Source organism: Megascapheus bottae, chromosome 10 (genome assembly GCF_031878675.1).
Source record: "Megascapheus bottae isolate mThoBot1 chromosome 10, mThoBot2.hap1, whole genome shotgun sequence".
In the NCBI taxonomy this organism is placed as follows: Eukaryota; Metazoa; Chordata; class Mammalia; order Rodentia; family Geomyidae; genus Megascapheus; species Megascapheus bottae.
The window spans coordinates 52,088,993-52,107,645 of NC_143518.1; the positions used below are offsets into that span (position 1 = coordinate 52,088,993).

General features: G+C 43.5%; 1 protein-coding gene across 1 annotated transcript; it reads right to left on the reverse strand.

Moving 5' to 3' along the window:
• Positions 1–16,643: 16,643 nt before the first annotated feature.
• On the reverse strand, positions 16,644–17,457 carry G0s2 (G0/G1 switch 2). Its single transcript, XM_090339926.1, has 2 exons — positions 17,375–17,457; positions 16,644–17,262 (listed from the first exon to the last, which is right to left on the reverse strand). The coding sequence occupies exon 2, from the start codon at positions 17,224–17,226 to the stop codon at positions 16,948–16,950; it is 279 nt and encodes a 92-aa protein (XP_090196052.1). The 5' UTR covers positions 17,227–17,262; positions 17,375–17,457; the 3' UTR covers positions 16,644–16,947.
• Positions 17,458–18,653: the final 1,196 nt, after the last annotated feature.

Here is an 18,653-nt window from a genome sequence, read left to right on the forward strand (position 1 = left end):
ACCACATACATAGAAAAAAACTGGAAGTGGTGCTGTAGCTTAAGTGGTAGAACTCTAGCCTTGAGAAAAGTCTAAGGGCAGTGCTCAGACCTTGAGTTCAAGTCCCATGACTGGGAAAAAAAAAGAGGGTTACATAACACATGATGGTTGAGTGGAAGATTCATCCACTGATACTTATTTAGTTTATTATTTGCCAGTGGTCAGACACTATAAATGAAAAGGTAAAGGGCATTCTTTTCAGGAGTAGGGGATTACATGGAGAGGGCCATGTATTTGAGTTTTCAGTAGCCATGACTAGATTCTGTCATTCTTCTCACTTATTTCCAGTTAGGAAGTCTCTGAAGTCTGGTGGCTTCTCCATCTTCTTCCCAGAATGCACTTGTCCACTGGTGCTTTGCAGGCCATTCTTGCTCCATGCAGAAAATGCCCCATGTGTATATTGCACTCTTTAGGCTTATTAGTCCAGTCCCCTCCCTCCATTAGCATGGGCTTCCATCCATTCAGGTGTAGCCTTGCATCCAGCTTGAAGCCCCCTAGAACTGTGCCCCACCTAGAGTTTTCTTCCATGTCTTTTCTTTCTTTGCTTGTTTATAACCACCTGGCCCCTGGGTAACCCTTCCCACTCTTCCTACTCCCTTCTCTTGGCTGTGGTCAGTTCATTTTCACTGGGATAGCTTCTTACTTCTTGGACTGCTCTTTGATGTTCTTTGTAGATTGTACTTCCCTTCTTGACTTGGTCCTGATTATTCTATCCTCTTTTTTCCTCTAGGTAATTTTTCTCATCCTCATGCCTTCAGTCCTATTTCTGCACTAAGTCCTTAACAATCTCTCTCTGGGGCAGCATTTTATCCTAGCTTTAGGTAGTATAGCCAACTGTTTACTCAACCCCTCCTTTTGAATATTTCAAATTCAAAATGCCAAACTATTTAATTACTTTATCAGCTTTATTGAAGTACACTTTATACACCAGAAAATTACCTCATTTCAAATGTTCAGTAAGTTTTAATAATTTTACAGAGTTAGGAACTATCACTACCACAATACTATTTCAGTACATTTTTATCATCCCCCAAAGATTCCTCATATCCACTTATACTCATTCTCTAGTCCCATCCCTGGAGCCAGATGATCAAGAATCTTCTTGTTGCTATACATGTGCCTTTTTCTATACATTTCATAATAGTGGGCCCATCATTACACTGTTAGGATTTTTATGCTGCTGGTTCTGGAGCTTAAACTCTGGGCTTTGGCACCATCTCTGAGCTTCTTTTGCTCAAGGGTGGTTCTCTACCATTCGAACCACAGTGCTACTTCTGCCTTTTTATAAATAATTTATTGGAAGTCTCATGGACTTTCCTGCCCTGACTGGCTTTGAACCATGATCCTCAGATCCCAGTCTCCTGAGTAGGTCAGATTACAAGCATGAACCACCAGTGCCCAGCTCATTAGGGTATTTTTTGTTTGATTATTTCACTTAGCATATTTTTGAGATTCTTCCATATAGTGGCATGATGTTGTATTTTATTCTTTTGTTATTGCCAACCCATGTACCATTTTATTACTCTACCGCCTTCTGTTTATGCATTCACTGGTTAGCTGTTATTTGTAATTGCCCTCCTTCTGTGGAATAATGAATAGGGCAGCTATGAACAGTGGCAGGGAAGTCTATGTGGACATATGGTTTTATTCTCTTGGGTTTATATTCAGGAGTAGCATCCTGGGTTTTATGATAAATTCGTATGTAACTGTCAGAACTGCCAAGTTGTTCTCCAGTGATTTCATTTTTATTTGCTATTTCCTAGTGATCTCTATTTCAATGACTATTTTTAACTATCACCCAATGAATAATCTAGAACCTGAGTAGTACTTCTTTATACATCCCTTTCCATGTCTTCATATTCCATTAATCACTCAATCTCATCAGTCTCCCCCGAAGTATCCTTATCCACACTGTGATATACTTCCTCAGACCACCAGTTTTCATCTATGTCACCTGTCCTATGAAGGTCATGAAATACTTAGTATGAACCAGAGACCATATGAAAACATAAACAGTTTATAAAGCAGAAGAACACAATTGTGCTGGCTGCTTGTGGGCCTGTGGCTCACACCTGTAATTCTAGCTATTCTGGAGGCTGAGATCTGAGGATCCCGGTTCAAAGCTAGCTGGGCAGGAAAGTCCATGAGACTGTTATCTCCAATTAACCACCAAAATACTGAAAGTGGTTCTGTGGATCAAAGTGGTAGTGTGCTAGCCTTAATCAAAATGCTCAGGGACAGCCCCCAGGCCCCAGAGTTCAAGACGTGGAAGTTGCTAGTGGCAATCCTTGTGGATTCCAATCTGCCTGTTTCCTTACACTGCAGCTGACTGACTAGTACAATTTTTAGTTTCAAAGGATTCAGTGGTTCTCATTTGTTCTTTGGATGAAGTGTGAAGTTCCTAGTTCAGTTCTGTAAGTTCTTCATGATCTTTAAAGATCTTTTAGCTATACCTATGTGGATGCTACCTTATCTATCTTTCCTGGGCACGATGCTCCCAGAACTGGATGCTTCTCTTTATATGTCACGCATCCCTTTTTCTTCCCATTAGCATCATCTTTCCCACTAGCCATGGCTCTGGGAGGGCTGGCCAATCTTGCTGGCCAGATCCTCTCCTGTTAGCACTGTGCTTGGTACACAGTAGGTGCTCAGTAAGCAACTTATGAGTGCTAGTGAATGAAATGTCTTCAAAATACCTAGATTGTGGGTATCCAGTAGGTATTTAGAGCTTAGGGGAGAAGCCTAGGTTGGAGAAAGAACTTTGGGAAAATAAACCCACGTAAGTTGAAGTTGAAACCATAGGAGTACCTGATTTGAAGAGAGAGAGAGAGAGAGAGAGAGAGAGAGAGAGAGAGAGAGAGAGAGAGAGAGAGAGAGAGAGAGAGAGAGAGAGAGAGACATGGAGGGAGGGAGGGAGGGAGAGGGAGAGGGGAAGGGGGAGGGAGAGGGAGAGGGGGAGGGAGGGAGGAGTGGGAGGGAAAGAGGGAGGGAGGGAGAGAGACAGAGAGACAGAGACAGAGATAGAGACAGAGAGAGAGGCAGAGAGAGAGGAGAGAGAGAAGGAGAGAGAGGGAGAGAGAGAGCATGCGGAAACTATGTGACAGACCTGCTAGGCTAAGCATCTTTTTCAGCTTGTGGGAAAGATCTCATTATATAAAGTGTGAGAACAGGACCTCTGGAAAGTCATGATTTATGGAGTCCAATTCCAGACAACATGGCACAGGTCTCTGGAAAAGGAGCCTATGACTGACGATGGACCGAGGAAAGAGAGTGTGACTGTTGAACTCTTGGTTTCTGTTTCCAAATCCAGTGTGCTATTTTGGCATCGCTCATTTCCCTCTTTTCACTTTTTGGAAGGCAGATCAATGAGGAATCCCCATCTACCCATAAATCTTGAGGGAGGGTGAGGCAAAGAAGGTGGGGAGTGAAATTCTGTAAGAGCTACCTCCTCAGTTTTGGCCATCGTGTGTGTCTCCCATCTTCCCTTTCTGTCTCACAGCACTGCTTCCCAATATCCACATCCCTTATAAGGCAGAAAAGTCTTTCTCACATCCTAATTTCTTCTTTTCTGTCTGATGGGATCAGGGTTCATTAAGTTTGAGAACTTGGCCATAGCCCTGCACAATGACCTAATAGGGAGCCCAGGGAGTATTTTTGAGTTTAGGATGCTGGAAGTTTTAACAGCTTTTGCCAGGAGAGGGCGCCGTAGGAATGAAGAAGAAGCTCAGACTGCAGAGGTTATGGCCAGAGACCAGGAGATGATTTTTTTTTTTTTTACTTGATATGTTTTCAGTAGTCTAGAGGAACTTGTAGGTTAAGATGAAAGAGAAGAGGATAAAGACTTGTAAGACACTGATATATACCTAGAAATTCTCACATAAAATCCATATTACCAGACTCCTGAACCTGACCCTTCTTTCACACTCAGACTTGCTTTAGTTGTAATTCCCAAACCTCACTGACTGCGGAGGGGGGCTAAAGGCAGGTTCTCAGCCTTGGTCAGTGCCTGTGAAGTCACTAAGTCATTAAGGGTGGGTCCCAGCAATCTGTGTTTTCACAAAACCCCTGAGGAAGTGTTTTGGCTATGCCTAATTGTAGTCAGGATTTCAGGCCTTCTGTTAGATCCAGCTGCATTCTTCCTTGTAACATACAGCTAAATTAGTCAAAACTCATGATCAGTTCGCCTTTGATATTTAGTCAGTTTCTTCATCTTCCTCCATCCTCAGGTAATTGCTGGTCACTTTGGCAGTGTTCAGCAAGAATCCTGTTAGGTCAGTTTGGTTGAAATCTCTCCCTCTCTCTTAGTCTTATTCTTAATGTTTCCTTTCAGTAATTTTCCACTTACCATCCACCCTCTTGCAACTTTGCTATAAATTCTTATGTGTCCATGCAATATTACCATCTGAGCTTGGTTTTATTCTGTGGTCTCTCTTGCTCTGTAACAATAATCCTAAATAAAATCAGTTCCATTATAACTACTGTCTATCTCTGTGGATCATATATATATATAATATATATATATACATATATATATATTTTAAACATTCCTCAGGTGATTCTGAAGTAGCCTGTGGGAAGACCAGAAAACTTCTGTGTTAGGTAGTTAGGTAAATACCTTAGCCAAACCTTGTTTGAGAAGTAAGTAAATAGTTTCAGTCATTAGTATGCTGGCTGGTAGCAGAATGCAACCCTTGGGATACTGCTGTATTATGACTGAGCCATTTAAAAAACCAACTCCTCTGTTGATATAATGTATGCAGAAGATTGTAAAAGCCATAAGATAGCAAAAGGTATAAAATAAATAATAACATTTGCTTTTCTTTTCCCATGCCCTACTCCTACGCAGAGATAATCACTTATTTAAACAATTTGTTTTGTAGCAGGCGAGGTGGCTCAAGTCTGTAATCCTAGCTACTCAGGAGGCTGAGATCTGAGGATCAAGGTTCAAAGCCAGCCTGGGCACAAAAGGACCTGAGACTCTTATCTCTAATTAACCTCTAGAAAAAAGGAAGTAGGGCTTGGCTCTAGGGTAGAATGGTAGCCTTGAGCTGAAGAGCTCTGGGATAACACCCAGGCCTAATTCAAGCCCCATGACCCACCAAAAAAATTGTTTTGCTCAAAAGTTAATTTACTTTTATTATTATTATCTTTGAGTACTTGTACATAGGAGTTGCCATTTAACAAAGCAGTTTATGAATACAATATGTCTTGATCAGTGTCTCCTGGCAATCACTTTTAAACTCTTATCTTTTCCCCAGGAACCAACTCCATATTTGTTAAAAGATATGCTTTTACTATTATTCCTTGGCTTTGCAATTTGAGAAACTTATTTTTTTTGCCAGTCCTGGGGCTTGAACTCAGGGCCTGAGCACTGTTCTTGGGCTTTACTAAGGCTAAGGGCTCTAACACTTTAGCTACAGCATCACTTCTGGCCTTTTTTTTTTCTATGTATGTGGTACTGAAGAATCGAATCTGGGTCTTCATGCCTGCTAGGCAAGCACTCTACCACTAGGCCAAACTCCCAGCCCCATTATTGTTTCTTTTTAAAACTAAGGAGTACCTTCCTTTTCTTCCAGTTTCCTAATCCTAGAGTATCATAGTTTTAATGAAGTCACTATTAATTTCCATTTTTTTTTTGCCAGTCCTGGGGCTTGAACTCAGGGCCTGTGCACTGTCCTTGAGCTTTTTCAAGGCCAGAGCTCTTCTTGAGCCGCAGCACCACTTCTGGTCTTTTCTGTGTATGTGATACCAAGGAATTGAACCCAGGCTTCATGCATGCCAGGTAAGGACTCTACTACCCAGCCCTCACTATCAATATTTTTTTTTATTTTTTTTTGAACTCTTTTTTTATTGTAATTAGTAAAAGGGTTACATGATATTTGCCAGATAGAAGGTGCATTAATTCACATACATTGATACCCTTTCATATGTCTTGGTACCCATTACCCTCCCCCCCACCCCCCCTCACTATCAATATTTTTGATGTACTTTTAGCCAAGTGATATAGTTTATCTTGATTGCATTTCTGTTCTGTTTCTCTTGGGACTTAATACTCATCTCTATTTAATTTTGTTGGTTGGGGGCTTGAACTCTGGACTTGGGTGCTGTCCCTGAGCTCTTTAGCTCAAGGCTACAGCCACAGTGCCACTTCTGATTTTCTTGTGGTTAATTGAAGAGTCTCACAGACTTTTTTACCCAGGTTGGCTTTGAACGGCAATCCTCAGATCTCAGTCTCCTGAGTAGGATTATAAACTTGAGCCACTGCACCTGGCTTCGTTTCTATTTTTATTTATTTGCTTTCTCATTGTTCATGTTCTCCAAACCCTCTGACTAGAGCAATAAATTCAAATAAATGGGTCACATGAACTGGGTAATCTATTAGTTCCTTTTTTATTTGGGGAGAGGGGATATGAGGTGTACTGGATTTTACCTCAAGGTTTTCTGCTTGCTAGGGAAGTGCCCTACCACTTGAACCATACTTCTAGACTTAAAAAAAAAAATCAGGTAGAGTCTTTCCATTTTGCCCAGGGCCAGCCTAAGACTATGCATTTTCTACCTTGCCCCTTCGTATCAGGGTAATTACAGATGTGGGCTAGTACTCTATGCTTTGAATTTTGTTTGTTTGTTTGTTTGTTTGTTTGTTTGGTGTGTGTGTGTGTGTGTATTTAGCCATGGGGATTGAACTTTGGGCCTGGGCACTGTTCCTGAGCTCTTCAGCTCAGGGCTTTGAGCCACAGTGCCACTTCCAGTTTTCTGGTGGTTCATTGGATACAAGAGTGAATGGACCTTCCTCCCAGGGCTGGCTCTGAACCACCATCTTCAGATCTCAGCCTCCTGATAGTTAGGATTATATACATGAGCTGCCAGTGCCCCACTTTCTTTCTTTCTTTTTTTTTTTTTTTTGCCAGTCCTGGGCTTAAGCTCAGGGCCTGAGCACTGTCCTTGGACTTTCTCAATGCTAGAGCTCTACCACTTGAGCCTCAGCACCACTTCTGGCTTTTTCTAAGTATGTGGTACCAAGGAATGGAACCCGGGTCTTTGTGCATGCTAGGCAAGCACTCTACCACTAGGCCAAACTCCCGGTCCTTCTTTGCTTGTTTTTGTGAGATAGTGTTAAGTGCTAATTATTTTTGCCTGGACTGACTTTAAACTACCGTTCTCCCATTTCTGCCTCTTCCATAGGTGAAAGTACAGTTATGTCTGATTATCTGTTTCCTTTCCTTTGTTTCCCCTTTTAATTGGAGACAAGCTCTTTTGGAGTTGTCTTGCTTCTTTTCCAACTAAGTGCTGTATAGTCTGTTGCTATGACAATAGTCCTTTACTCTGACCTGGAAACTCCTATTTTTTCTCTAACTTGTACTTCTTTGTGAATAGTGGGGATTTTTTTTTTTGTGAGACTCAGGGTGCAGGAGTATTATTTCACAACTTAAACATCTTTATATGGACATCAGCCTCTCTGACCTTGACACATGTGAAGCAGTGTGGGCAGTTCTTGTTGACCCTGTCTTCTTGTCCTTACTTTACCTTCCCCTTGATTGTTTTTGGCCGGGTAAGGATTTGTAAAATGAAGATTATTTTCTCCCCAGATTGGAAGGCAGTGTGGTATTGCCTTTCATTGTCCAGCTTCCTGTGTTGATACTGGGAAGTCCAAATGCTTTTTGGATTTCTGAGCCTTGGTTTGGGAACTGTTTCCCACACCCCCTTCTCCCCCTAGAACTTTTCGAATTAAAGAAAAATCCTGGGGTTCTACCATGTCTAATAACAATGTACTTTGATGAAAGCCTTTCCTCTTTTTGTTTTTGGAGGAATTATTTCCATTCCTTTTCATTTTCTCAGTGCTGTCTGTTGGGAATTTTTACTAGAAGATATCAAGGGCTTCTTGACTGATCTTTTAAATTTCCTACCTTTTTTTCCCCCATTTTTTTACATGTTTTTCTTTTTTGTCCTACTTTCTTGGGGAATTCCATAATTTTAATCTTCCAAGGCTTCATTATAATTTTAAAATTTCCAGTTGTATTTTTAGATTAAAGAGCTTTTGTCTTCTTCTCTGCACTTTAAAAAAAGATGGCTTCATGGTCTTAATTTGTGCATGCCCCAGCTTTCCTTATGTCTATGGAGCCAGTGCTATTGCTATGGCTGGTAACGGTTTCCGTGGATTACCTCTGCTGGGTCTTTAATATCAAAGCCTTTCATCCCTCTTGATGTTTGCTTGCTTGCCTTTTTCTTTTTTTCTTGCCAGTCCTGGAACTTCACCTCAGAGCCTCGGCACTGTCCTTGGACACTTTTTGCTCAAGGCTAGTGCTCTATCACTTGAACCACAGTGCCACTTCCAGCTTTTTCTGTGTATGTGGTGCCCAGGAATCAAACCTGGCGCTTTGTCTATGCTAGGCAAACATTCTACCACTAGGTCATGCTCCTGGCCCCCATCCCTTGGCTGCTGGAGAGTTTCATTCTCTGTGTTTGTTAGGTTTTTGTTCTCTTTGGTTGGATTCGTTCTATGGGGATGATTTCTTAATTCTTTTGCCTGCCCTGGCTTGGATAAGGTGGGTGGAGAGGGGTTACAAGCTAAGCTGTTCTTGTTCTGGGAGCTGAGCCAGAAAAAGGGGCTGGAGAATCTCATCTTTCAGTATGAAGGCTTTCTGTCCTGTTTCTAACTCTATACATAACCCCGCTACTATGACTGGTGTCTCTGACTCTGGTATCTCTTTATCAATTTCTCCCTAAAATATAAGTTTTCCTTCCTTGGATGGAAAGGAAGTATGGAAGGCAAGCATGACTTCCTACATTGACTCCCATCTCTCTCATTGTTTTCTGAGTCTTTTAAGGTCCTCATCCCCTGGACTCTTCTGGGGTCCTGGCTTGTTGTCAGTATCCCATCATGAGCGCTGCACTTTAGAGGTCTGAAGCTGGCTAAATCACTTATCACATGTCCATCTACTTTACATCTTCAAAGATGGTGTTGACATTTGTCAGCTGCTATTCTCTAAGTCCCCCATGTTCTCATTTCATCCTGTTTTGTTCTTATTGTCCTTGTGGTTTATAGCATGAGAATTCTTCTACTGTAATCATGTACTTTTTAAGGAAATGTAAATTCATATCTTCTTTCAAAATGCCACATAGAACCTTGGGTAGATTTTTAGGAGGGTTCTCTGGTTTCAAAAAGAGAGTAGGTTCTGATAGTGACATCTTTTGTTTGCTCCTCCCAAGTTACCCAAGAATGAGACTTTACTAAATCATTTGAACGGAAGGAAAAGAGAAAATATTTTCTTGGTTTGCTCACCCAATTTTCATAAACTGCTTTAACCTAATAAAAGATCTGAAACCTTGCAAGGCACTGGAGATAGGAAAACTGAGTGATATATTTGTTTCTGCCTTCAGTATTAGAGTCAGTAGGCCAGAAAGTCAAAGCTGCGTGTAGTGTGACAATATATCAAAGAGGGCGTGTACACAGAGTGCTACTGAAACACAGCCCAGGGTGCCAGGAAAGGCTCTGGGACAAAGATGGCCCTCGAGCTAAGCTTGTTTGTGTTTTTGCTAGTCCTAGGGCTTGAACTCAGGGTCTGGATATTGTCCTTGGTCTTTTTCAAGGCTAGAGCTCTACCATTTGAGCCACAGCACCACTTCTGGCTTTTTCTGTGTATGTGGTACCAAGGAATCAAACCCAGGATTTTATACATGCTAGCACTCTACCACTAGGCTATGCTCCCAGCCCCTAAAGCTAATTTTGGAAGGTTTGAGATTTGTGGAGGTGAAATCAGGGTAAGATATTCAAAACAGAGAGAACTGTATGTGATCAATTAAGGAGTCAAGAAATCCACATGGCATGTCAGAAGAACCTTGAATACATTGAAAGGGCTAGAGCCCTGGATAGGGACTGAATAAGTTTGTAGTTATCCTTTAGTTTTCAATATCCCTTAGTCCAGAGTGTGAGCCTAGGCCTCCTGACAAGGGATCCAGAATGAGCAAGGTATTATTCTCTCTGTGAATCTGAGCAAACTTATTGTGTATAAAATAAGGATAGCCTGGTGCTGGTAGCTCACGCTTATAATCCTAGCTCCTCAGAAGGCTGATATCTGAGGTGGTGATGGTTCAAAGTCAGACAGGGCATGAGACTCTATGAGATTCTTACCTCCAATAAACTACTCCGAAAAAAACTGGAAGTGGCGCTGTGGCACAAGTGGTAGAGTACTATCCTAGAGCACAAAGGTTCAGGGACAGTGCCTAGGTCCAAAGTTCAAGCCCCCGGACCACCAAAAACAAAAACAAACACACAAAAGAATAATACGAAGATGATATAAAAAGATAAGGATCATTGATAAGGATGGAAAATATTCTGGTTCTCTTATGACAAATCTGCCTTAGATCCCTTGCCTACTGCCTAGTTACCTAACAGTTATGAAATAAACTGGAATGGTAGAATCAGAAAGGAAATCTTTCTTGCTGTTTCTGCCAGGTGGAGTTACTTGAACACCTTTTACTCAAATATCCCATACTATCAGCATATGCAGTGTTTGTGCACTCTTGGGAACCTAAGGTACTCTTGTGTAAATTTGGAGTGATTTCTTGAGAGGACCCTGGGTAAGGAGATTGAAATTCAGTCTCCTCTCCACTACTGGACATGACTACGGTTGAGTCCCTCCCCTTGTCTTGGCATCCATTTCCTCACCTGGCAAACAAGAGGAATTAAATTAGATTTGTTCCAGCTCAGAAATTGAATGCAAGGAGATTTTAGCTGTACTGGAATGAGTATTAAGAAAGAGCTAGGATTTGGGGATTTTATTTTCTTACCATACTATAGTGGGGAAGGCAATTCCTTTAACATCTTGGCAAACAAGCAGGAACAAGATTGTTCCATTTTTTTTTTCACTTCTCTCACTCTCCTTTCAGCTTCTGATTAACTCCTACAAATCCCAGAATGAAATTCACAAACACACACCCCAAAACAGAACACACACAAATAGCACAAACCAAACCAAAAACCCACTTCAAATGTATTCTGATACTGTTAAGCTCTACTGGAACATGACTCTTAAAGGGAACATTTGTGAAGACACAGCATCATCCTCTATAGATGTTTTCTGCAGCGTGAGTCTAGCTATTTTAATCCCTTCAAGTGATTGGATCAGTAAACCACAATCCTCTGGGTGATTCTCTCTGCTTGATGGCAAGTGAGGGTTGGAGTAAGTGGTGAGGGTGGGGAATGGAATTTCCTTTTCCTGTCATGGTTTTTCTCATTTGCTGCCCTGGAAAAAAGAAGTGTTTTGGAATTCTCTCTGAACAGACTCTGTTAAGTGTAGAAGGTCAATATCTTGAGCAGCCAGGATGGGCTGGAGTGAAGGGAAAGGTACTAGCACATGAAGAATTTAGATTGACGAATTTAGGCCTCCCATGTGCATGCAACAAGAAAAACTTCTTGTGGTAAAAACGAACCATCCCCTGAACTCTAGGTTTCAATGTTAATAATATTAAATTGGCCAATAATTCAATATAACATGCAGATATCAGCCCTTATAGCAGTTCCCAAGATACAGCATAGTGTTTCTGTCTGTCATCAGTTTAAAGCCAATGCTAAAAATTAAAACAGCAGCAACAACCAGAAACCCACTTATGACCTGCAATCATTTTTATGATTCCAAAAGAATTTTGGACTTGCAGAATTTCTTTTTACACTAACTTTGCAACATTTTTGCTCCAACTTAACTTTCTGTCCCCAGACAAGGAGATTGTGCCAATAACTGACGCCTGGTTCCATCTGTATCTTATCATATCTTTCCTCCTACATAGTTGAAAGCTCATTGGGCATTCTTTTTTTTTTTTAAATCAGAATTTGACATTGAAATTTCTTTTCATCCTATCTGCCCTGTTTTATCTCAATAGGATCATTTTTGAAATAGTAATTCTTTTTGACCTATGTTCTACACCCAATGAATGATGATACTATAATATAGAATATCGTTTTGAGAAGTCTTACCTTGAGCTTCCAAACAGATTTGACTTCTTTTTTATTGATCTCCTTTTCCCTTTTGCTCCTCTTCTCTCTTTCCCTCCTCTGCTTTTCCTTCTATTTCATCTCTCTCTTTTCCTTTGTAGGGTTTCCCACTCTTTGGGGAGAGGCAGGATTTCCTGCTCCGAACTTGGTTGGTTTCTGGGAGGAGTCAGAAGACCTGATTTGGGACTGAAACCAGCTGGTCTGCCACCTGATACAAGTAGGTGAAACCCAGGCCAGGGAAGAAGGTCCTTATGCTAGGACCCAGCTGGCAGCCAGGAGGTGCCTATGGAGAAAACCCAAGGGGAAACCAATGTGGGCCAGTCTTGGGCATCAGTCATCAGGCCTGCCCGAACGACAGAGGTCTCCCATATAGCTCAGGATGGGAATACTTAGAAGTTGTCCTGGTTGCCCCGGGAGACTAAGTCATTACTATTGTTAGCTCTAAACATGGAGGGGAGTGTACCAAGTGGAGACCTTGTCCCACACTTAGCAGGTGTGCACTCTGATGCTTGGCATTGCCTCAAAAGAAGTTACTGAAACAAGAACTGGGTTTGAGCAGTATGTTCTTCCCTACAAGGAGAGACTCTTAGAAATCCAGCGAGTTCTAGGATGCCTATATGTCTACAGGTTTTCCAGTTATGAACTGGTCAGGGAAACATTTGCATGACTCTGAAATCCTGTGGCAGTCACGGCAGCAAGGGAATGGAGTGGATGGTGGTGATGGAGGGGTAAGGGTCTGCAGTGGGACCCATAAATGGTTGCAATTCATCCTGATTTACATCAATTGATGGAGGATCCTATTCCATCCAGAGGTTTGAGTTATTCTAGACTAAGGAACTGGCTATAGTATATGTATATACTCTCACACTTTCTGTATGTATCTATGTGTATAAGTAAGTATACAGTCACTTTCTTCGTTTATATTCAGCACATATATAACAAGCATCTACTCTGTCCTAGGCCAGTCAGAGCTGGGGCGAGAGTTGTAAAGGCTGTAGCTGCATCATGATGGTGTGTCAAATCAATGTAGCTGTCTTATATAGGCATTCTTGAGGTTTGAAGTTGTAACTTTAAGGGAAAGCTTGGAATTAGATGTTTGGTAGTTATCTATTTCTTAGCACTTATGGGGTATTAGTTCTTTCAATGATCCTTCTTCTAGCAATATCTACAACAGTCCCTAACAATATACTCCTAAGCAAATTCAGATGGCTCTGTCCTAGCTTTTTCATGTTTTATCCTAAGGGATTGCAGTGTATAACAAAAGACCTCTGGTCTTCTTTTTTATTGAACATTCCACTTCCATTAATAAGGCATTATGGGGCTACAGGCATGGCTCAGGCTGTAGAGCACCAGCCAATGAGAGAACAGATAACAAGTTGGAGTCCTGTTCTTGGGGGAAAAAAAAAGCCAGAAATAAGGAATTAATTTGGTTTTAGCAGTTTGATCATAAGCTCTTGTTGGTATTCATTGAATTTATAATCAATCATTGAAAATACGTAAGTATTGCTTTAAGTTTTTTTTCCCCACTCAAGGCTATCATTCTGCCACTTGAGCCATACTACTTTCAGCTTTTTGCTGGTTAACTGGAGAGAAGAGTCTCATGGACATTTTGTCCCCTGAGCTGGTTTTGAACCATACTCCTCAGATCTCAGTCCCCTAGTAGCTAGGATTACAGTCACATGTCAACAGCACCCAGAGCTTAGTGGATGTTTTAGACCTGAATTGTGTGCTACATTTTCTTCCTTATCCAGTGTCCATCCATTTGCATCAGTGCACAACGCAGCTCCTAAATGATTCTCAATTGTTACTCTGTTATCTCAGTTCTGTATCTCTAACAGAAATGGTATGTATATCATGTGCCAACCTCTCCTCTCTTACTGATAAGATTACCAAGTAGAACAATTTTTGTTCCTGTGTTGGCAGAGGGATTATGCTTGACTACAACTCTTCATTATTGCATGAGACTATCTCAAAATCATGATTCTGAAACTATTAGGCACACATTTTCCTTATTTTCTTGTGAGTTTCTCAACCTCAGCCCTGTTGACATTTTGGGCCAGAGAATTTGTTGTTGTGGGGGACGTTTTTGGTACAATGTAAGAGGTTTAATAGCGTCCCTGGCTTTTACCTGCTAGGCACCAAGAGTAGTGCCCCTTCTCCCACTGGACAACTGGCAATGTCTCCAGACATTGTTGGATGTTTCCATCGATACAAAACTGCTTTCTCTTTTGTGTAAACTACTGTTCTAGTGTTAAAAATGGATTGGGGCCAGGAGTTTGGCCTAGTGGTAGAATGCTTGTCTAGCATGCATGAAGACCCGGGTTTGAATCCTTGGTATCACAACATAGAAAAAGCCAGAAGTGGTGCTGTGGCTCAACTGGTAGAGCTCTAGCCTTGAGAAAGCCCAAGGACAGTGCCAAGGCCCTGAGTTCATACCCTGGTTTGGAATCAGCTTGAGCAAGGAAGTCTGTGAGACTCTTAATCACAGAAAAAGCCAGAAATAGTGCTGTAGCTCAAGTGGTAGAGTGCTAGCCTTGAACCAAAGGAGCTTATGGATAGTGCCCATAAGTTTTGTGCCCATAAGTTCAAGGCTCAGGACCAGCAAAATAAATAAATAAAGTGTATGTACAAAGAATTCAGAGAGGTTAGAACAAAAATTATATAAGCATAATCAGTAGATTTAGGCATCTGTATTTTTATATATAGGCAAACCCTCAGATATAGGCAATATCTTTTATACCCAAACCCAGAACATGTAACTTGATAGTTTGACGGTAGAAAGAATATTTACAATCCTCCCTCTCCTGGTAGTTTCAGACGATACAAAGATCATGGGTGAGAAGGCATTGAGGAGGAAGAGTAATGTTAAAAAAGTAAAGGAAAGAAGAAGCAGGCACAGCAGCTCATGCCTCGAATCCTGGCTATTCAGAGATTGGGAGTATATGGATTTAACATCAACCCTAGGACAAAAAAATTAGCAAAATCTCATCTCAACCAACCACTGGGCTTGGTGCCTCATGAGTGTAAAAAGGAGGATCTTGGTCTAGTGAAACCTTATTCCGAAAATAAATGAAGCAAAAGGGATTGGGGGCTCAAGTACCTGTGTACGAAGGTCCTGAGTCCAAAATCCCAGTACTGCCAGGATGGAAGCAGGTCATGGAGGCACCAAGTAACATGGTAGTTGAGTGTCAGGTTCTTATGGAGGAACACTAGTATGAAAGTATGGAAGACAGGCTGTCTGGAAGTGGCCTGGTTTGGAGTGAACATGCTTCCCAGAGTAGTAGATGGTTTGAATTGGTGAGAGATGGTCATATGAGGCTCAAAAGGGCAGAGGAGTAATTAACATTATATGAGTAATTAACATTATAATGAACATTATAGAGGTGTTTGGGAAAGCAAACTGGAAGGATACAGTGCAATAAGCTCCTAGAGTCCATTTTGGATATTTACGATTAGATATTGCCTTAACAGAGCCAAAGTTCCCTTGTTGGAAACAGTAAGAACAGGGGAGTTTTCTTTAAAACTCCAAATACATTTATTTTCCTTCCTTAACCATATTCCTATTGCTCTTTCCTTTGGGGTGATAAGGGAGAGCTGATCAGTTAGGAATGCTGGGTAGATAGGAGCTAGAGGGGATTAATGAAAGGTCCACGTCTCCATGTGTGTAGGGTAGCTTACGTGAAAGAGCCTGACCAGTGACAGTGACATGAACCACTATTAGGCCTGGCCACAGCTGCTAATGATAAGGTTTTAGCCCATGGTTAATGTAGGTGATATTAAAAAGTCTGGGGGTGGGGGCTGGGAGTTTGGCCTAGTGGTAGATTGCTTGACTATCATGCATGAAGACTCGGGTTCAATTCCTTGGTACTACATACATAGAAAAAGAGCCGGAAATGGTGCTGAGTGAGGCTCATGTGGTAGAGCTCTAGCCTTGAGAAAGCCCAAGGGCAGTGCTCAGGCTCTGAGCTCAAGCCCAGGACTGGCAAAAAAAAAAGTCTGGGGGGGATTGTAAGCAGGCCATGCCTGTCACCCCTATCTGCCTATTGGCTGAGTCTATAAAGCAACTGAATTAGGTTTTACCACAGAAAAAAACTCTGTCCCTGGAGGAAAAGGACCCACACCAGTGATGCCAGTCTTTTCTTGTTTTGGTTCAGAACTCGTAGAATCTGAGTTTCTTGAGACTGAGGGCGATGAATGGCTTGGGGGAGGATAGGGATGGTTTCAGCTAGACTGTCAGGTTAGGCATGCCTCTTAACCCACCAGGTAGTTTTTGTTCTCTTTACCCTTTCTCTCATTAAAATATAGTTAAGAAGGAGATAGAGTTGAATAAAATGTAGTTTAAGAAGGAAAAGTTTGGGCAGTCATGGAGACCTGTACACACAGGGTCAAATATTGACTGCTTCCTCCTCCTTGAATCTTCAGGGAAAAGCTGTGTGTGCGCGTGGCAGTGCCTGAGTCTGCAGGTGTGAAGCTGTTCCCCCGCGTCCAGGCCCCAGCCACACACCCGCCCTGTGCCAGGCATGAGAGTAGGAGATAACGTACAGAACATTTTGGCTTTTGTTTTGTTCTTTTTAATTTCAAAATGCAAAATGGTGATCGTAGTAACAACAACAACAACAGTCATAATAACAGTATAAAAAAGGCATTTCTCTTTCCTCCCCAGTGCAAAAAAAAAAAAACAAAACAAAAAAACCAACCCCAAACCCTCGACTCTCAGATAGCTTCAGGAAAGGTACAGTTTGACTTCATCGTCACAGCACATTGCTGCACGGCAGCAAAAAGTCAGTGGCACCCCGCGCTGGGGGGAATCTTCGCGGCGGGTCCGTTGTGGACGTGGGTAGCCGGCTTCTTCTCAAGGCCGCCGGCTCCCTCCTCCTCCTCCTCCTCCTCGCCCTGGCCTTCCCTGGCTCCCCGGGTTCCTAGGAGGCGTGCTGCCGGTCCGCGCGGCTGCAGGGCTGGGCCCCGGGCTGCTGCTTCCGGGCCCTCCCCAGCGGGGCCCGCGGCGGGCGCAGGGCGCACGGCGCGTCCCGCGCGCGCCTGGCGGCGGCGAAGGGGCCGCACACCGTCTCCACCAGGCCCAGCACCACGCCGACCAGGGCCAGCACGCTGCCCAGCACGTACAGCCTCACCAGCCTGCCTCCGGGCTTCTGCGCCAGCATCTCCTTGGCCAGGGGCAGCAGCTCCTGCACGGTTTCCATCGCAGCAGCAGCGCGGGGCCGGACCTGCGGGGAGGGCTGGGAGGGAGCCCAGCCGGCCAGGGGCGCCTTTAGTCCCGGTGGCTTCTGTCTCCCGGTTCCCCCCGACCCCGGGCAGCACCCCCGACTCCACACCCGGGCTGGGGCTCACCTCAAGTGACAGCCTGGGCTGGAGCCGGGTCAGTCTGTGCGTCCCTCTGTCTGTTCGCCTCTTCCTCCTCCACCTTCTCCTCCTCCTCCTCCTCCTCCTCCCTACAGCCCTTCCAGGTGGAGACACGGCTTCCCCGGGGGCCACTTATATCTTTTGCGGGAGACCCGCCTCCCCGGCCCGGCTAGGGCAGGCCTGCGCCTGCGGGAGCCAGAGAAGGGAGGGGGGTGGAGTGGGGGGAAGACGAGGAGGAAGAGAGGAGGGGGGCACGGGGGGGGGGGACTGGAGCAGGCAGGGGCCTGGCAGGAGGGAGGTGTCCACGAGCTGCACACGCCCCGGCGGGGTGGGTGAGACCCTGGACAGGCCTGCACTGCCCTGATGTGGAAGGCAGGGCCCGGCAAAGCCCCAGCCTCGGCAGGCCCCAGGCCCAGCGGGCGTCCACCGCCCCAGCTCTTGCTTAGTGCCTTCCTACATGGTACACACCTCCTTTAGTGTGTGCAGGGACAACCTGAGAAGCGCCCATTGTGGGGAAATCTGGAGATTCTAAAAGATAGAACTTTTCTTTTGCTTCAGTGTGTGTGTGTGTGTGTGTGTGTGTGCGCGCGCAAGGGCATGGGCAGGATCCCAGAAACGAACAGAACAACAGAACAGATACTCCATGTGTAGAACAGGTCACCTCCACGCAGTGCATGCACAGTGTTCTCACACACTTTCTTGCCTGATGGCTTTTATTCAAAGGTTGCATACAATGCTAGAGTACATACATCATTGAACAGAAAACTGCTCATTGAGGGTGTTCTTTTATGTATAGAGGTGTGTTTGTGTATGTGTGTGTGTGTGTGTGTGTGTGTGTGTGTGTGTGAGAGAGAGAGAGAGAGAGAGAGAGAGAGAGAGAGAGAGAGAGAGAGAGAGAGAGAGAGAGACTGGTTTTGAACCTGCACAGTGTTTCTATATGTACTTCCATGTATCAGGGAACAGCTGTATATCCCAAATTTTTCCCACTTTCACTTGACAAGTGAACCTTGAGGCTGGGGGATGCAAGCATGGAATGGACCTCTTGGTTAAAAAAACAAACAAACAAAAAACGATCTGCTTGTTCAGAATGAAATATTTCATGTTCTCTTCAATAATTCTCTGGCACTCCCTTGAGCCTGTGGGTACAATTCCCCTGTACTGGTTTAGCTGTCTAATCAATGACAGGAGAGGTGTGGTAGAGAGTTTGGGTAAGAAGCCAAGGTTAAAAAAAAAAAAGACCAAAGAAGGCAAGAAAGGAGCAGAAGCT